This window comes from Podarcis filfolensis (assembly GCF_964270895.1).
Source record: "Podarcis filfolensis genome assembly, chromosome: 3".
Lineage (NCBI taxonomy): Eukaryota > Metazoa > Chordata > Lepidosauria > Squamata > Lacertidae > Podarcis > Podarcis filfolensis.
The window spans coordinates 74,682,529-74,699,469 of NC_139606.1; the positions used below are offsets into that span (position 1 = coordinate 74,682,529).

A 16,941-nucleotide genomic window follows, 5' to 3' on the forward strand; every position below is an offset into this window, starting at 1 on the left:
GTGCTGCGCAGGGAGACTTTCCTGCCTCACAGTTTCCTTACGCAAAGCCACTTGCTTTAGTATACAAAAATACGGCAAGGATTAAAAATTAAGTATGGCCATGGGTGCCCGGAACGTCCTAAACTAGGGAAACAGCCCTCCGCCGCCAGGCAGGGGGTTGGACTCGATGGCCCTTGTGGTCTCTTCCAACTCTATGATTCTAATAGGAGAAAAAGAATATAGAGTACCATGAGCCAGTGGTGTAGCGTGGGTTCTCAGCACCCGGGGCAAGGCAAGTAATTTGCGCCCCCTAACCTGTGGATTTGCGCCCCCTAACCCGTGGATTTGCGCCCCCTAACCCATTGATTTGCCCTAACCCCAGATGTTGCGCCTGGTGCGGCCCGCCCCCCCTGCACCCCCCACGCTACGCCACTGCCATGAGCGTAGCCAGGATTTTTGTTATGGGCCCTCCCCAAAAGTTGTTGGGAGATCGTGAGTAAAAATCACCACTTCAAAAGGGGCGGGCTTTTGTTGGGGGGTGGGGAGCAAAACTCAATTAACTGAGTAATGCTTTTCAATAATTTTTGGCTACACTCGTGCAGGGTACCATGTTTGTCAAAGTTTGCAGATTTTGGATATGTGTGTGTGGTAGTGTTGGGTTGTTTTAATAAGGAACATGACAAGATTACTGCTTCACAATGTAAATCTAGTACAGTACAGCCCTAAATTCCATACGGCTATAAATGGAGGGACAAGCAATTAAAAGTACTGTCATCATTATCATTGCTGCTAGAAGTGGGTGGGTGGGGATTTATAGCGAGCATCTTTGTAGATGGATTTCTGCTGGGCCTGTGAAGAGATGCTGCCTGAAAGAACATGTAGGATCAAAGTGGGCCAGGTAAGGTTACACAGTTCAGGTAGCAGATTGCGGCATGCTAATTAAAAGGCAGAAAATTGCAATTTATTTCAGATATATTTTCATGACCATGGGGAAGTGTGTTGCTCTGACCCTCTCTTCAGCTTGCTGCTTTGCTTCTAGCTCACATCACCGTAAACTCTACCCTCAACTCTGCCTCTGTCTTTTGAACTATCCCACCCATTTGCCACCTTGCACAGAGCCCCTTTCCTTTGTTTCCCTTAATGGCCCATCACCAGGCAATCGCCCCAAAGCAGGAAGCTAGCCTGGCTTATATTTCAACACTTGCTGGGGTTAGAAGGGTTTTGTCATACAGCCTACAAGCTCGTCCCCCAAATTCATAACAGTATCACTTGGAACTCTGACTGAAGTCCAGAGGAAGCAGGAAACATACTGAAAACAGTATGGCTTGCTATTGTGTAAAGATGCATAGAATCACACTGTGCGTGATGTACCGAGTAAAGGTACACACAATACCTTTAAAGCACATTTGAAGTGCATTCTTTCCCTCTGGACAGTGTGCTGTTTACTGGCATTTCTTGTTTCCCTCTAAACATAGTTTGTGGTACATAGTCAAGGATGCTCCCCAGCCAAAGGAATGCACACGGCAGATAACTCTTTATTGTCAAAGATAACACAGTAGTTTCTATGGCTCCAAATACCCATGCACACCAGTCTAGCATCTAGGCAGCTGTTCCCAGGTCCACACTTGAAATATACTCAGAGTCGCAAAGTGATTTCATGCTCTTTATTCAGCTCATAGTGGTGAGGAGGAATGAATGAATGTCCCCTCAAAGTATCTGCTTTATATACATTATTTACACAATGGGCTGCACATGATTGGCTAATTCCGGAACTCTACTGTAAGCCAATCAGGTTGTGGATTCACTTCTATCTGGAGCATGATTGGGTGGTTCCTGCCAACCAATCATACTGCTGCATTGTTCTAGGACCAATCAGACTGCTGCATTCTGAATCCTATTGTTCTAGGACCAATCAGACTGCTGCCTTTTGGATCCTATTGTTCTAGGACCAATCAGACTGCTGCAGTTTGGATCCTATTCAACTCAGTACATAACAACACTCTTAAGGAGTAGTAACAGGAAGCCACTCCTCCACCAGTTTATGTACCTCCCCACAACAGGCTGCACTCACAGCTGGAGACTACATCTGCATGGAAGCTTTCTCTGTTCATCCCTCTTCAATCCCCTCCTGGTTCTTGGAAACAGTGGTGCAGGAGAGGGTGGGGAAGCACCCAGCTCCTTCACTTGCCTGACCTGCCTCTTCCTCCTCTTCTTCCAGCCCATCCTGTGCTCCACCCTCCAGCTCTGTAGCTTCCTCTGCCTCTGGTTCTTGCCTCCTGGCTGGTACAGTTTCCACAAATCACTTTCCCCCTCTCCTGAGTCAGACTCCAGCCCCCTTCCCCCAGTGCACACTTGTCAGCATCCTGCCAGTCCTTGACATACATCCAAATTGGACAAACTGACCTCCAAATCAGGATTAAGATCATGGCTTGGAGATTAGAGCTAACCAACTGCCTGATTCAAACATCACAGCAAACTATGGTTAAATCAACCAGAAAATGGAGGAGCCAATCAGTGTGCAAGAGCAGAGAAGATGATGTGAGTCTGTGGCACATTCCCATGGCTTGAAGGGCCATCAGAACTGAGCCAAGCAAATAAAATTGGAGGATGGAGGTAAAGTAACATGCTAGTAGTTTATGGTTGGATTAAATTTTCCCCAAAAGTTGAAGGTTGCCAACCATGAGGAATTGCCCCAGGTACTCTGTCTCCTAGTTCTGTGTTGTCACAATTAATGTACTTTCAGCCACATTTGTTGTGTCGCAGGAAGGTTGGCAGATGGGATATCCAATCTGTATCTACCTAATCTATGTCCATTCTTTTATGCCCCCTTGTTACTTGGTGTGTTTGCATCTAGTCCCACACAATGAATTAGATGCTTCTTTCACTAATTTTATACTCTGGACTGATAATTTTTTCCAATCACATTTTATTTCTGATTTTCTGTTACAGGCAAGTCCTGTATGCCCTGAGCATTACAGTTGTTTATTCTGTCTTCTGCTGGCTCAGCTGCACTCTGTGGAGAGATCTCTTTCACACAATCCCTTCAAACTGTGGGAAAATTGTGTTTTTAATTACCTCTTAGGGGACCTTCCAAGTACTTAATCTGCAGTCCTTGGTTGACACCAGATTAATAGATACCTGTCCTTCTGCAAGCCCTTGGGAAGGCCACAGGTGGAAGATCTGAAAGTCATTAGAAATGATTTTCTGGTTGTGGAACCATTACCAAATTAGTGTGAAAATGAGGAGAGATTGATAAACAATCTGCAAAATACTAGTTTTTAAAGACCGAAATTGTTCTTAGAACCACCTTCATGTGATAAAGTTGCCCTTCTCTTGAAGGCTCCCTGTGACTAATTCCCTATCTTGGAAAAGCTCTGAGCCCAAAGACATTAGTTAAATCAGACTGCAAAGAACTATGTTTTGCCTCTGGCCTCACAAAGTTTCCCCTGACATATTTTTCTCCCTAAAGAAAATGTTTTGAATTTAGCAGCACACCAAAAATACACCAACTGGAGCATTCAAAGTCATAGCTATTATCATAACTAAAAAACGACAGCTTAAGCCAATAAAAGTTGAAACATGCCATGTACCCACTAGCGTGAAAACTCCACATGATTGCGCTGATCCATAGAAGCATCTCATAAATGTTATGGTTCCTGCAGTTAGCTCTACTGCTGGTGTTTTTTGTTTTTTTAAAAAATATGTATTTTGAGACTGATTTCCCCTCTATTCATTATTTTCAGTTTTACTGCCAGTTACCTACAAAACAGGTAAATAGTTGAAATGCAGTTTCTGAAATGTAGGATGTCTTGGTCAAAAATATTTTTAGTTGAAATCCCAGATTTTGACTTGATTTTCAACAGTTGCAAATCTTTTATCTCACTTTTATTCCTTTCTTGCTTGTAGGCAGGTATGCTGCTCACTCCCATGTACAAATTCAGAACATACTGAAAAGCCTTGTCATTAAATTTATTGCTTTCTGTACTGTAAGAACTTACTGGATAGCTAGCTACCATGACATGGCAGTAATTCACATTAATTTCAGTGACATTGCTTTTCAATGGAAATTGAGACCAGCATTCTTGCTTGTCATTAAGTATGTCTGGCCCACTTATTTATTTATGAAAGTATGTGTTTGCCACTTTTGGTGTTAGGATGATGCACATGTTTCTAGTGGTCATCAGCCAAAGTAAACCAACTGGAGGTCTCATGAGCGAGGCTTCCAAAGCACATCTCAGTGTCCAGACAACCAGGCTCATATATATGCAGGTGGTGCTTCAAATAACTCAGTCCCAAATCATTTAGGACTTTAATGATTAAATTGGTACAGAATGCCCCAATAACATGACCAGAAACATTATGCACTGGTTTCCAAACTGTCTTCAAAGGCAGCCCTACAAAACCACATTTTACAGTAGTTTAACCTGGATCTGACTTGGGCATGGATTACTGAGGTCCGACCTCTCTAAATAAGCACACAGCCAGCACACACACACACACACACACACACACCCTGCAAACCCCATAGTATCAAATTTAAATTCATAGAAAGGTGGAAGAGATTTAGGGTTATCTGTAACTCCAAAGTGGAAACATCATGAACAAATATGTTCGAATCCAGGTGACAACTGGGTTTAATTGAATGACTTTGGAAACAATGGGATCGAAAACATCACTTTCAACCAATTAGATCAGGGCATTTTGTCTAGTGTTACCTTTAAACTGGGATAGCCCATGGAGTTTTTGTCAAGAATAGACTCTTCTCACTGATAAAGTATAGGAGAAAAAGAGTGGGTTGTAGTCAACTAAGTCAGAGTAGTCAGAGTAGATCCACTGAAATGAATGAATGAATCCTAACTTTAGTGAGTCTACTCTGAGTACGACTAGCATTGAGCACTACCTAATGCCTTTATAACAAATCAGTTTTGCTGGTATCTCTGTTGATGAGAAAGGAATAGAGGCAGCAATATGATACCTGCAGCTACCTTTATTGCAACTACACTGTCACAATCGGCTCGTGCAAAAGTAGGTCAGATCCGTAAGGCAAAATGAGCTCGGGTTTCTGACGAAATTCAGCTGGGCTGATTAGATAAATGAATATAAACTTGCATCTGTGCACAAAGCCAGATGTCTAGTAAACACTAGTGCCTAAATTGAGCCTGGTGATTGTCCTTTGGCTTGCTGAAGAGGGCAGTAAGAAGATTTTTCTCCTCTCATGTGTGCTGCTTTTTTTTAAAGGATTTGGCTGCTGCCTACTTACAGTACTCCCCACCTTGTTGCATAGTTGTATATTTCATATGGCAGTTAGCGAGAACATCACTGAGATAAAGGAAAATGTTAAAGAACAACTTCACACAAAGTCTACAAAGCTTCTGGTTTTAGGTACCTGGCCTGCCGAGCACTGCTTGCACAAGCACAAAAATTTGCTTAACATTCTGAGCCATACTGGCGTTGGTGCCCAATCTTGGGTTTTAAAAATGTGTGTGTTATGTTTGATTTCCTATACAGCTCAGTCTTGTGAGCTGGAGAAATTGATATATTAAGCCAGGCAAGCTGCTTTGCCACCATCCGTCGTAGTAGCAGAAGGGCTGTGAACAACATCGGCAGAGAGCTTTCACAGTGGGTTGCTATAACCAGTAGGGATTGAGTCTCTGCTCCTCCACATGCAGCTGCTGGGTGACCTTGGGCTAGTCACACTTCTCTGAAGTCTCTCAGCCCCACTCACCTCACAGAGTGTTTGTTGTGGGGGAGGAAGGGAAAGGAGAATGTTAGCCGCTTTGAGACTCCTTAGGGTAGTGATAAAGCGGGATATCAAATCCAAACTCTTCTTCTTCTTCTTCAAGGTCCTGTTTACTGGAAGAGCTCCCAAGTCCCTTTTTTACTGTTATAATTAAAGAAACATGAATAAGCACTCCAGTAAATGTGTAACAGTCAATATGGAAATCTGAAAATTAATTCACGCCTCACAATTCCATTCTGAGTGTTGGCAATGTCAATCAACATGAATGACAGTTATCCAGCTGCTGCTATGAAGGTGATTCCAGATAGACGCTTATTGTCAGATGTTTTGCAGCATCCACACAGTGTTGTTGGCATCAAAATGCCAGTCAGTTCTCTCCCCCCGCCCCACCCATTTTATTCAGATTTACCCTTTCTGGGGAGAACCCGATAAGTTTTAAAAAGGGGGCGGGAGTCCCTACGGCCAATGACTCATTTGCAATATTTGTACAGCGCATTAACAATATTAAGCCCTCATCCTAGAGGACCATAAGACGGCTTGGTTTTCTATCAAAAGCCTCTTTAAAAAAACCTACGTGTTCATGATGTAAAATGGAATGACTTTGTGTCAGGGACATTTTTTAGCATACTGGGATATGAGTAGTCATCCTTGCAGGAGCCATACCTGATCAGAAGAGCAGGGAAGCCCGAGAGCGTTTGCAGATGATCTAGTATTAACTTTACAAGAGCCAGACACTAGTACGAGAAGAGTTTTAGAGCTAATACAAGTATTTGGTCAAGTAGCAGGTTTTAAGTTGAACAAACAGAAAACGAAAGTACCGGATAAAAATCTAACAGTTGCTGAAAGAGAGAAGTTCCAGAGTGAAACTGGTTTAATGGTAGCAAAGAAGGTGAAATACCTGGGGATTAATTTGACATCTAAGAATGTGAACTTATTTAAAGATAATTATGAGAAATGTTGGACAGAAGTTAAGAAAGATTTAGAAATATGGTCAAATTTGAGACTTTCCTTGTTAGGCCGAATTGCTGTTATTAAGATGAATGTTTTGCCGAGAATGTTATTTTTGTTTCAAACATTGCAGATTGTGGATAAAATGGATTGTTTCAAGAGGTGGCAAAAAGACATATCTAGATTTGTCTGGCAGGGCAAAAAGCCCAGAATAAAATTTAAGATACTAACTGATGCAAAAGAAAGAGGGGGGTTTGCCCTGCCAGACTTAAAATTGTATTATGAATCAGCGGCTTTTTGCTGGCTGAAAAACTGGCTGCTTCTTGAAAACACAGACATCTTGGATTTGGAAGGGTTCAATAACAGATTCGGCTGGCATGCATATATATGGTATGACAAGGTTAAAATCCATCAAGGTTTCAAAAACCATATTGTTAGGAAAGCATTATATAATGTTTGGATTCGGTATAAAGACTTGTTGGAAAATAAAACCCCTAGGTGGTTGTCACCAATGGAAGCTAAGGAAGTGAAAAAACTTAATATGGAATCCAAATGGCCAAAATATTGGGAAATTACAGAGCATGAGGAGGGAAAGGTGAAATTGCAGAGTTATGAGAAATTGAAGTCTAAAGTAAGAGACTGGCTTCATTACTACCAGATAAATGAAGTCTTCAAACAGGACAGGAAAATTGGCTTCCAGGTGGAGAGGTCAAAATTAGAAACAGAGCTTTTGGAACCCAATACTAAGAATCTGTCAAGAATGTATAACTTGCTGTTGAAATGGAATACACAGGATGAGACGGTCAAATCAGCTATGATTAAATGGGCACAAGACATTGGTCATGACATTATGTTTGCTGACTGGGAACAGTTATGGACTACCGGTATAAAGTTTACGGCATGCAATGCCTTAAGAGAGAACATTATGAAAATGATTTACAGGTGGTACATGACCCCAGTCAAGCTTGCAAAAATCTACCATACGCCCAATAATAAATGCTGGAAATGTAAGGAAACTGAAGGTACTTTCTACCACCTTTGGTGGACGTGCCCAAAGACCAAGGCCTTTTGGGAAATGATTTATAATGAAATTAAGAAGGTACTTAAATGTACTTTTCACAAGAAACCAGAGGCCTTTCTCCTGCGCATGGTAGGCCAATTGGTGTCAAGGAAAGATAGGACGTTTTTTATGTATGCTACAACAGCAGCAAGAGTTCTTTTAGCAAAGTATTGGAAGACACAAGAACTACCCACGCTGGAAGAGTAGCAGACGAAGGTGATTGACTATATGGGACTGGCCGAGATGACTGGCAGAATCCGTGACCAAGGGAAAGAGACGGTGGAAGAAGATTGGAAGAAATTTAAAGTTTACCTTAAGAACTGTTGTAAAATTAATGAGTGCTAAAATGTCATGGGTAATGTAAAACAGAATTGCAACGATAAACGATTGGGTTAGAGAAAAAGGATTAAAGAAATTGAATCATAAGTATCTGAAATTAGGGGTTGCTGAAAAAGTTTAAAACAGGGATGCAGAAAAGGGAGGTATGGGGAAGTCGTTGAAATAAGGTTTAAGAAAAAAAGGTGATGAAATTATACGTGTTTATATGTTTGTCTGTTAACGTGTTATGTAGTGAATTGTCAGTTTTTGTTTGTTAATATATGTTGTAAAACCAATAAAAATTTATTATAAAAAAAAACAAAAAACAGAAGAGCAGGGAAGCCCAAGCCCTGGAGGGGCCTGAGAGATTGTCACCGCTCACCACGACGTGGGAGTTCATCCTATCGTTAATATTTATCCTTGCACAGGAAAACACGAGCATACATAGGATATTGGTGAGTACCAACACACAGTATTTCCCCCCCCCCCCAAGGTAGTCAAGTGTAGGAACAAGATTATGGAGGCTACAGATTCCTAGTAAGCAAAAACCTGAAACAATTTGAAATTACAGCTTTATGAACAGAAGAGATTTCCTATTTCCCAAGCAACGTCTAAGTATGGGCCATTAACGTAACAAAGGAAGTGGCTCCGTGCTAGGTAACAAATGGGTGGACCTTCCCAGAACTCCCTGGTAGAAAGATAAAGGTTAGAAGCTGGAAGGCAGGCTGCAGGCTGGGCAGAAATCCAGAGCTATGCTTAATTTCTGTTGGAATCCAAGGCTATGGCTATGGGAGAAGCAAGACCCTCTTGGGGTATTAATGTTGTGAACCCCTCCACTGCAGGCTCAGGTTGTATGTGTGTGTAAATAAACCATATATCATAATGACACCACAGTCTCCGCTGTTCCTCATTCTGAAGAAAACATGAAGCCTTTGGGTCAACTTTTTATTTGGACCCTGCAATAAGAAATGTAGATTTGGGTCAGGCAGCCTAGATCACCCCACCAATTCTAACAGCAAAATCTGTCAATCTCCCATTTAAAATAAGTCCTAGTTTGACGCTTCAAAACCATTGTGGAATGGAAGTTATAAAATAATTTGCTAGCTGTAATTGGTTTCCCCCAGCTTCTCTTATTTGCTCTTTTGAGGAATGCTAGATACCTTAGCTCCTAAGAGATGTGATTAGCTTTTCTTGCACTAAGGCCAAGCAGAGGGCCATTCCATCATTACTTTAATAATAATCTCTCTTCCTCTCTCTCTTTCTCTCTCTCTCCCCCCCCCCCCCTTATTCCAGACATTTATTTCAGAATCTTTTATTCTGGCATAAAAGGAAATGTATATACAGCCTGACTTTTGAGAGCTTTGACCTAGTTGTGCTGGCCTCTCCAGTAGCTTAAATGATATGACACTAAAACAAATGCAGGAATATGTGTGACAGTGTATATTGGGAAGTTAAGAAACTGATTTTGAATTAAAAAAATTTTTTAATCCTTGTAATTTCTTTTGGGAACTTGGATGAATTTTTACCCGTTAAGGAAGTGGTGTCAGGCTTTGGTGCCTTTTGCCTCTCTGTAACTACAGCTTCGAAAGTTACCAAGCAGCATTTATTTATTTACTATTTTTCATAGAACTTCATAGAATCATAGCGTTGGAAGGGACCACAAGGGTCATCTAGTCCAACCCCTGCAATGAAGGAATCTTTGACCCAATGTGGGGCTTGAACCCACAACCTTGAGATTAAGAGTCTCATGCTCACCAGGCTTACAAAGAAGAGGGGAGATCAGTTTTTTTTAAAAGGGCAGTGTTGTCAGCTGAATAGCAACTGGCGACTCTTGTTCTTTGGCCCATGGATGGGAGCCCTCAGGACTGGGGGCCAAATGTGGTCCTCCAGGCATCTCTGTCTGGTGCCCGACACTCTCCAGAGGCCACAGCCCACACCAACCTTGCTTCGCACCCTTTTTGAGTGTTCCTGCCAGGTTGGGATGTATCTTTGAACTCTGATTGTAACCTTTGCTTGCCTAGATGGAGGGTAGAGAAGGGTGTGTGAGGGTGCAGGAACTAGCCTACTGTGCAAAGGTGATATTTTCCTCCATCGTCTGGGCACAACCTCTAAAACAGGTGCTCTCTTTGTGTGTAGAGACTCCCCTCTAGTGCTCTAATTGCACAAGGTTCTAAATCACAGGGTGCATAGAAAAGGCTCCCCTTTTCAGACAGAGACTTCCTGGACACATAGACAGTGTGGGAGCAGATGCGCCTTCCCTACTCTGTGCGATTGATTATTTATTGTGGGAATTGAATGCCCAAGAACAGAGAGTGTGATATCCATGCCGGAACCTGCAGATAGCGGCATGAATCTCCAGGGGAGATGCAAGGTGACAGTGTTCAAACGACCAAAGGATATTTATTACATTGATTAATTAAAATATTCTATTTCTTTTAAAAATTAAAACCGCATCGTTACCAAGCAATGAAACAGCAACACTCCAGAAAAGCCAGCTTTCCTGAACTCTCCTGAGTGGAGCTACCAAAATGGCTTCATTTGGTATGGCGTTCATTTCATATGACACAGTTGTCTGAACCTGACATGCGTCTTCAAACAGTGGTGCTGACCGTCAAGACGGAAACTGGCAAGTGTATGGGCAAAGAAACCTGGTTGAATCCTCGCATTAGCTCCTCTCCCAGAGACTAGTTAAGATGCACAGGAAAAAATACACAACATGCTTCTTCACGGAACTGGATCAAAGCACTTCAGTAGAATTTTTCAGCTCATAAAAACTAAAGTGGTTTCTCCTGCTTTTGATAGAAACTCACTTATAACATTTTTATTTGCTTGGCATAACAGTGGTACATCATTTTATCTTCCCCCCTGAGCCTGAGCCCCATCAGGTGTGTGGATGATTCAGACATCCCATCCCTTCCATCCATCCATCCATCCATGCAGCAGCAACAGCAGCAGATTTTATGTAAGTCTATCCAGAGAGCGGGTGCATCTTATGTCATGCCTCATCCTGGTGCAAGAAGTGTGTGCATGTGCAACAATGCACTGAAAAAGCCAGGACTCTGATGCCTTGGGGCCTGGCATTGGAGAAGTCAAAAAGATGTCCTGTCTGCTTAGCAAAAGCGTGCTTAACTCCAGCATGTCTCTGCCAATGTGCCCATGGCTGACAAAACCCCAGACTGCTGCTGCACATCACTGACATTTCTACCAGAATGTTCTTTTTCTTTCTTTTTAAAATCTAGGGTAGTTTACAGTTACCCAGGGGCTAATGCACATACCTATTTATTGTGAGTTGCCATGGCAGTTTGGCACATGAGCGCCTTAAGCGTGACTGGTTAAAATGATTCAGTATTGTCTCCTCGCTCCTTAATTTTTCATAAAGTGGCTGAGAAAAGTTATCGCAATTAAGTGGTATCTATTTTTATCTCCACAGAAGCTTAACTATTATTTGCCCCTACAGTGTCCTTACATTAAAGGCAAGCATAAATCATCGGTGATGTAGTGTTGCATTGAAAAGCTATCCTTCAAAGCCCGAAAGGGAAGCCAATTATTATAGGAATGATTATGGGAAGTCAAGGGAAGCCAGCTTCGCATGGCAACTTTGGGTTTCCTGACAAGTGATTAATTTTACCATAGCAAAACCATTGCTTTCCCCCCCTTTCAAATTTCTTTTTTCAAAAAAAAAAAAAAAATGAGGGTGGCACATTGATTTTTGCAAAACACTTCCTTCTCTGATATGAACAGCTTCAGAAGCAAGAGCTCAAGTAACATGAAAGAAATTTTATAAAGAGAACAGAAAAGCACAACCGTGCTCGTATTAAATATAAAAGCCAGTTCTGTGTCCGACAGGGTTGTATATTGGCTCCATTCCTGTTTAATTTGTTCATAAGCGACATGAGGACTCCCCTAATAGAGGCTCAAGAAAGGATTCATGCACCCCGCCTAGCACTTTATCGCTGCCCTTTGTTACTATATGCGGATGACGCTGTCATCCTTTCTTTTTCTAGAGTAGGTCTTATGAGGGCCTTAAAAATTTTTGGATCATATTGTAATGCAAATTCCCTTACAATCAATTATGAGAAATCTAAAATTCTAATTTTCTCAAAGAGCCGGAAACTCCATAATTGGAGAATTGATGGGAGAGTCATCGAACAAGTCTATAGATTCCAATACTTGGGAGTCTGGTTACAACATAACCTTAGATGGAAGGCCCATGTAGCCTATGTTACAAATAGAGCCAAAGCTATCTCCTTGGCGATCTTGCGATTTTTCTTCACCGATGGGGCCCTTCATATCCCATCGGCGTTGAAAGTCTTCAAGGCCAAGGTGATCCCGACAATTGCTTATGCCATCTCAATTTGGGGGACTTTTGTCAACTTATCCCACCTAGAGGTTATTCAAAATCAGTTTTTAAGAGGGATATTGAAACTGCCCAACTGTGTAAGTAATACAGCGCTACGCATGGAACTTAATATTGTATCCCTGGAAAACGCTCTGTGGAAGCACATACTTTGTCACTGGTTATCTCTATGGCACAATCTCCCAAACTTGTACTTGATACAATGCATGTGGAGAGATGATTTCCAGAGCCCATGGGTAAAAAATTTACAACTGAAAATTACGGCAATGGGAATCTCCCCATCCAAATTACTAGAGCAGGATATAGTTCCAGCTAAAAGAACAGTAACCTGTAAACTAGAGGAGATGGACTTGCAGCAGAAAATGGTCTTGGGCAATGGTACCTGCTCACCTCTAAACCTTGGTTTATTACCCCTCTTAAGGCTCCCAAACTATTTGAATTCCTTAACTTCTTCGGCTCATAGATATGCTTTTGTAAAGGCAAGATTCAACACCTTCCCATCGAACGTGCTGAGAAATAGATTCTCCAATGGACAGATATCGCTCTTATGTGATTGTAATTGTGGGGCACCGGAATCGTTGCATCACATAATTTTTGATTGTGCATTTCATTCATCGGCCAGGAGCAAGTTTCTTGCTCAATATCTAAAGGGAATTGCCGATGATACAAATGAAGCCAAACTGAGATATCTACTAAATGATGATGACCCCTTAAGATCACTCATGGTTGCCAGATTCTTGATCAGCGTTCTATCCCTAAAGAAGAGAAACGGACTCCTGTGCGGCTCGGATAATCCCTCTAAACTATGATCTATGTTTTAGGATGTAATTAGGTGATATCACCATTGATGTCTTCTACTAATTTATGAGTAGAGGGCGATGTTTATGTTACAAATTTAGTGTAATGTATGATGTTGGTCTTTTGTTTTATTTTGCTTTGGTTCTTGTCTGTTTTTTGTAAGTTTTGGCGGTTTTAAAATTGGAGTTTTAAGTACATTATGTTGGTATGGGAAACTGTTGTGTGATGGGCCAATGGCCGTAATAAAGTTCAATACAATAAAAAAAAGCCAGTTCACCTTTTCCCCTTGCTGCTTCCAAAGGAAACCCTTCTGTTTGTTTAAATAAACTCTGAGCAACAAGTGAACCTAAGCATTAAAGGCCTCATACTTTGTGAAGTATTAAATATGGATCTGGACTATGCTTCAGACAGGGCGGGAGGAACTCGCACAACCACTGATTCCTGAACAGGGTAAAATTGGTTTTGCGTATCATATGAAAAGCTGCATCAAGGAGAAGGTGATTTTGAAGTAGAAAAGAAGAAAGGGTGAAGCAGCTGAATGCTCCCTCAAGAGATGATTGGAAGGTGGTGACAAAAGAAAGGGCCTTTTTGGTAGTGGCTCCTGGGCGGTGGTTTATAGAATTCTCTTTTCCTTCAAGTCCGTCTTGCACCAACCTTAACATCTTTTCATACTCCCAGGCATTTCACAGTATTTGATGGTAGCTGTTGGGTTTTTAAAATTACTTTTTCTGTTGAACATTGTAATAATAATAATAATAATAATAATAATAATAATAATAATAATAATAATTTATTTCTACCCCACCCATCTGGCTGGGTTTCCCCAGCCACTCTGGGTGGATTTTGACAGAACATCAAAAACAATAAAATTTCAAACATTAAAAACTTCCCTAAACAGAGCTGCCTTCAGATGTCTTCTAAAATAATAATTATTATTCTAAAAGTCAGATAGTTGTTTATTTCCTTGACATCTGATGGGTGGACATTCCACAGGCCGGGCGCCACTACCTCTGCATGGTTTTCTGGAACCTCACTTCTCGTGGGGCGAGAACTGCCAGAAGGCCCTCAGAGCTGGACCTCAGTGTCTGGGCTGAATGATGAGGGTGAAGATGCTCCTTCAGGTATACTGGGCTGAGACCAAGATGAGCTGTTGTCTTGAGATATAAGTATTTGTGGGGTTAGATGCTTTTTAATGTTGCATTGTTCATGTTTCGAATTCAATATGCTTATTTTCTGTAAGTTACCTTGAGGTTTGTCTTGGTATAAGGCATTTTAAGAATAAATAAATAATCACAGTAGCATTAGTAGTAATAGTTTTAAAAAAAAACCTACTATTTATCTCTCCACACTCTACCTCTACTCCCAGCTGAGTGAGATTATTTTGTGTAAATCTCTGGAGGAAAGTTACACCAAACTGTGATTAGCGTGTAGTTTGAGCCTCAGGGTGAGGATGATAAAAGAAAAGTACATAAAAACAAAGAACAGTATAAAACAACATTTTTGCAGCCTAAGTTTGATCTTTTTTATTTTATTTTTTAAAAAAGAGACTTCAGAATTTTGAGCCCAGAATAAACTACACAAAACAAGAATTCTTGCATATAGTGACATATCATGCATAATGTAATTTGTGCAACCTTCAGATCATTTGTCAAGGAACATAACAGCAAAAGGATAAGGAATAATATGAGAAGAATGTGGAGATCATATTAGACTAAGCTTGGGGTTGCCCGTGTGGTACCCAAGGGCACAATGGCACCCTGGAGGATTTCTTCAGTCACCCACAAAGCCTCTCAGCTACCCTTGCCCCCCTCATCCTGTGGTGATGAAGGAAGTTAACTTTCCCCCCATGGGAAGTACAGTGGTACCTCAGGTTAAGAACTTAATTCGTTCCAGAGGTCCGTTCTTAACCTGAAACCGCTCTTAACCTGAGGTAACACTTTAGCTAATGGGGCCTCCCGCTGCCGCCGCGCGATTTCTGTTCTCATCCTGAAGCAAAGTTCTTAACCCGAGGTACTATTTCTGGGTTAGCGGAGTCTGTAACCTGAAGCGTCTGTGACCTGAAGCGTCTGTGACCTGAAGCGTCTGTAACCTGAGGTACCACTGTACAGACCCTCCAAGTGTCCCTGTTTATGAGGAACATCCCTGATTTAGAGAATCTGTCCCAGTTTCTGTTTTGACCCTGGAATGTCCCGCTTTTCCTTAGGACATCCCTATTTTCATTGGAGAAATGTTGGAGGATATGGAATTATCCAACCCCTGAACCGTCTGAAGGCAATCCTGTACAGGGAAGTTGTTTTTTTTAAATGTCCAATGTTTTATTATGTTTTATGTTGGAAGCTGCCAGGAGTGGCTGGGGCAACCCAGTAAGATGTGTGGGGTATAAATACAGTGGTACCTCAGGTTACATACGCTTCAGGTTACATACACTTCAGGTTACAGACTCCGCTAACCCAGAAATAGTGCTTCAGGTTAAGCACTTTGCTTCAGGATGAGAACAGAAATCGTGCTCTAGCTGTGCAGCGGCAGCAGAAGGCCCCATTAGCTAAAGTGGTGCTTCAGGTTAAGAACAGTTTCAGGTTAAGAACAGACCTCCGGAACGAATTAAGTACTTAACCCGAGGTACCACTGTAGTAAAATTATGATTATGGGATGGGACGAGACTATTTTAATCGGATAAATGTTGGATGGTATGGAAGTACACAGAGCTGAAGGAGGAAGCTGAGAAAGCAGCACCATTTCCCGGTTCTCCTTTTAGTTTTAGGTGCTGTTCAAGGCTCCCTTTCGCACCTGAACTGCTAATATGAGCCTCAGAAAGCACATAAGGTAGAAGATGAGCTTCCTCTTTTAGCCTTAGCTGCTTTTCAAGGCTCAGATGGGAGGACAGAATGTTGGGTGCAACAGAAGAAGGGGAGAAAGAGAGAGAGAACATGTAAATGAGTAGCAGCCAATCAGTCCTGTCAAAACTGCATATTTTTTCCATAGACCCCTTTTCCCATCTCTCCTCAACTGGCATCAAATCACAGATCACATCTGTCTTCCTTGCCTTAATTGTAAATCTCTCTCTCTCTCTCTCTCTCTCCCTCTCTCTCTCTCTCTCTCTCTCTCTCATTCCAGAATTGCCACAACACAAAAACATGAACCTGAAGCACGAGTCTTTAAGTGTCCTAATAACTTTACAAAGGTTCCCGTCAAAACCAGAATCACTTGTATTCTGTGGTTTTGTTGTCATCCAATGTAAATAAATAAATAAATCAGGAAGATCCATGAGAATCTGTGCCTTCCGCCATTTTTTTTAAGTTCTAGCAAGCACTGACTTTATGATTTCTGTTATGCAGTCTACCAGTGCAGCTTTAATTTGATGGAGGTTTGGGAGGGGGGAGCCCCATGTAAAATCATGCAAATTCAAGAAGAGCCATTTTAATTTTACAGGGTTTTACTTTCACCTAGAGACCCACAGAAAAACAGCTTGCACACACGTGTGTGTTTTCTCTCTTTCAGCCCAGGGTTGGCAGGGACCCAGGGGAAGAGCAGCGAAGATCCAGCAGAATGTCTAGGACTAAAATGAGATTAGGGACCAGATCTCCCAGGCCCAACACTCTTATTCATACAAAAAAAATAAAATAAAATTGGGAATGGTGGATTGTGTGGGAGGAAATTTGGAAGCTCTGTCACCCTTCAGTTTTGAGCATAGTTCTCATTGACACAGCACACATTTCCTCTTTCATATTTCTCAAGTTCAGT

General features: G+C 41.7%; 1 protein-coding gene across 4 annotated transcripts in view; it reads left to right on the forward strand.

Moving 5' to 3' along the window:
- Positions 1 to 437: 437 nt before the first annotated feature.
- The window catches only part of LOC310759185 (uncharacterized protein), a 146,547-nt gene continuing 130,043 nt past the window's right edge, over positions 438 to 16,941 (forward strand). For 2 of the 4 annotated variants that reach the window (XR_014546242.1, XM_083606138.1), the window contains exons 1-2: positions 438 to 877; positions 3,723 to 3,749. Coding sequence is in view for 2 of the 4 variants with exons in the window: in XM_083606138.1 (XP_083462264.1) it covers positions 812 to 877; positions 3,723 to 3,749 (93 nt within the window). In the remaining 2 variants the exon portion in view is untranslated. Of the gene's footprint in view, positions 878 to 3,722; positions 3,750 to 8,377; positions 8,501 to 10,509; positions 11,008 to 16,941 lie in introns of those variants that run through there. The other 2 variants (XM_083606139.1, XR_014546243.1) reach the window with 2 other exon arrangements.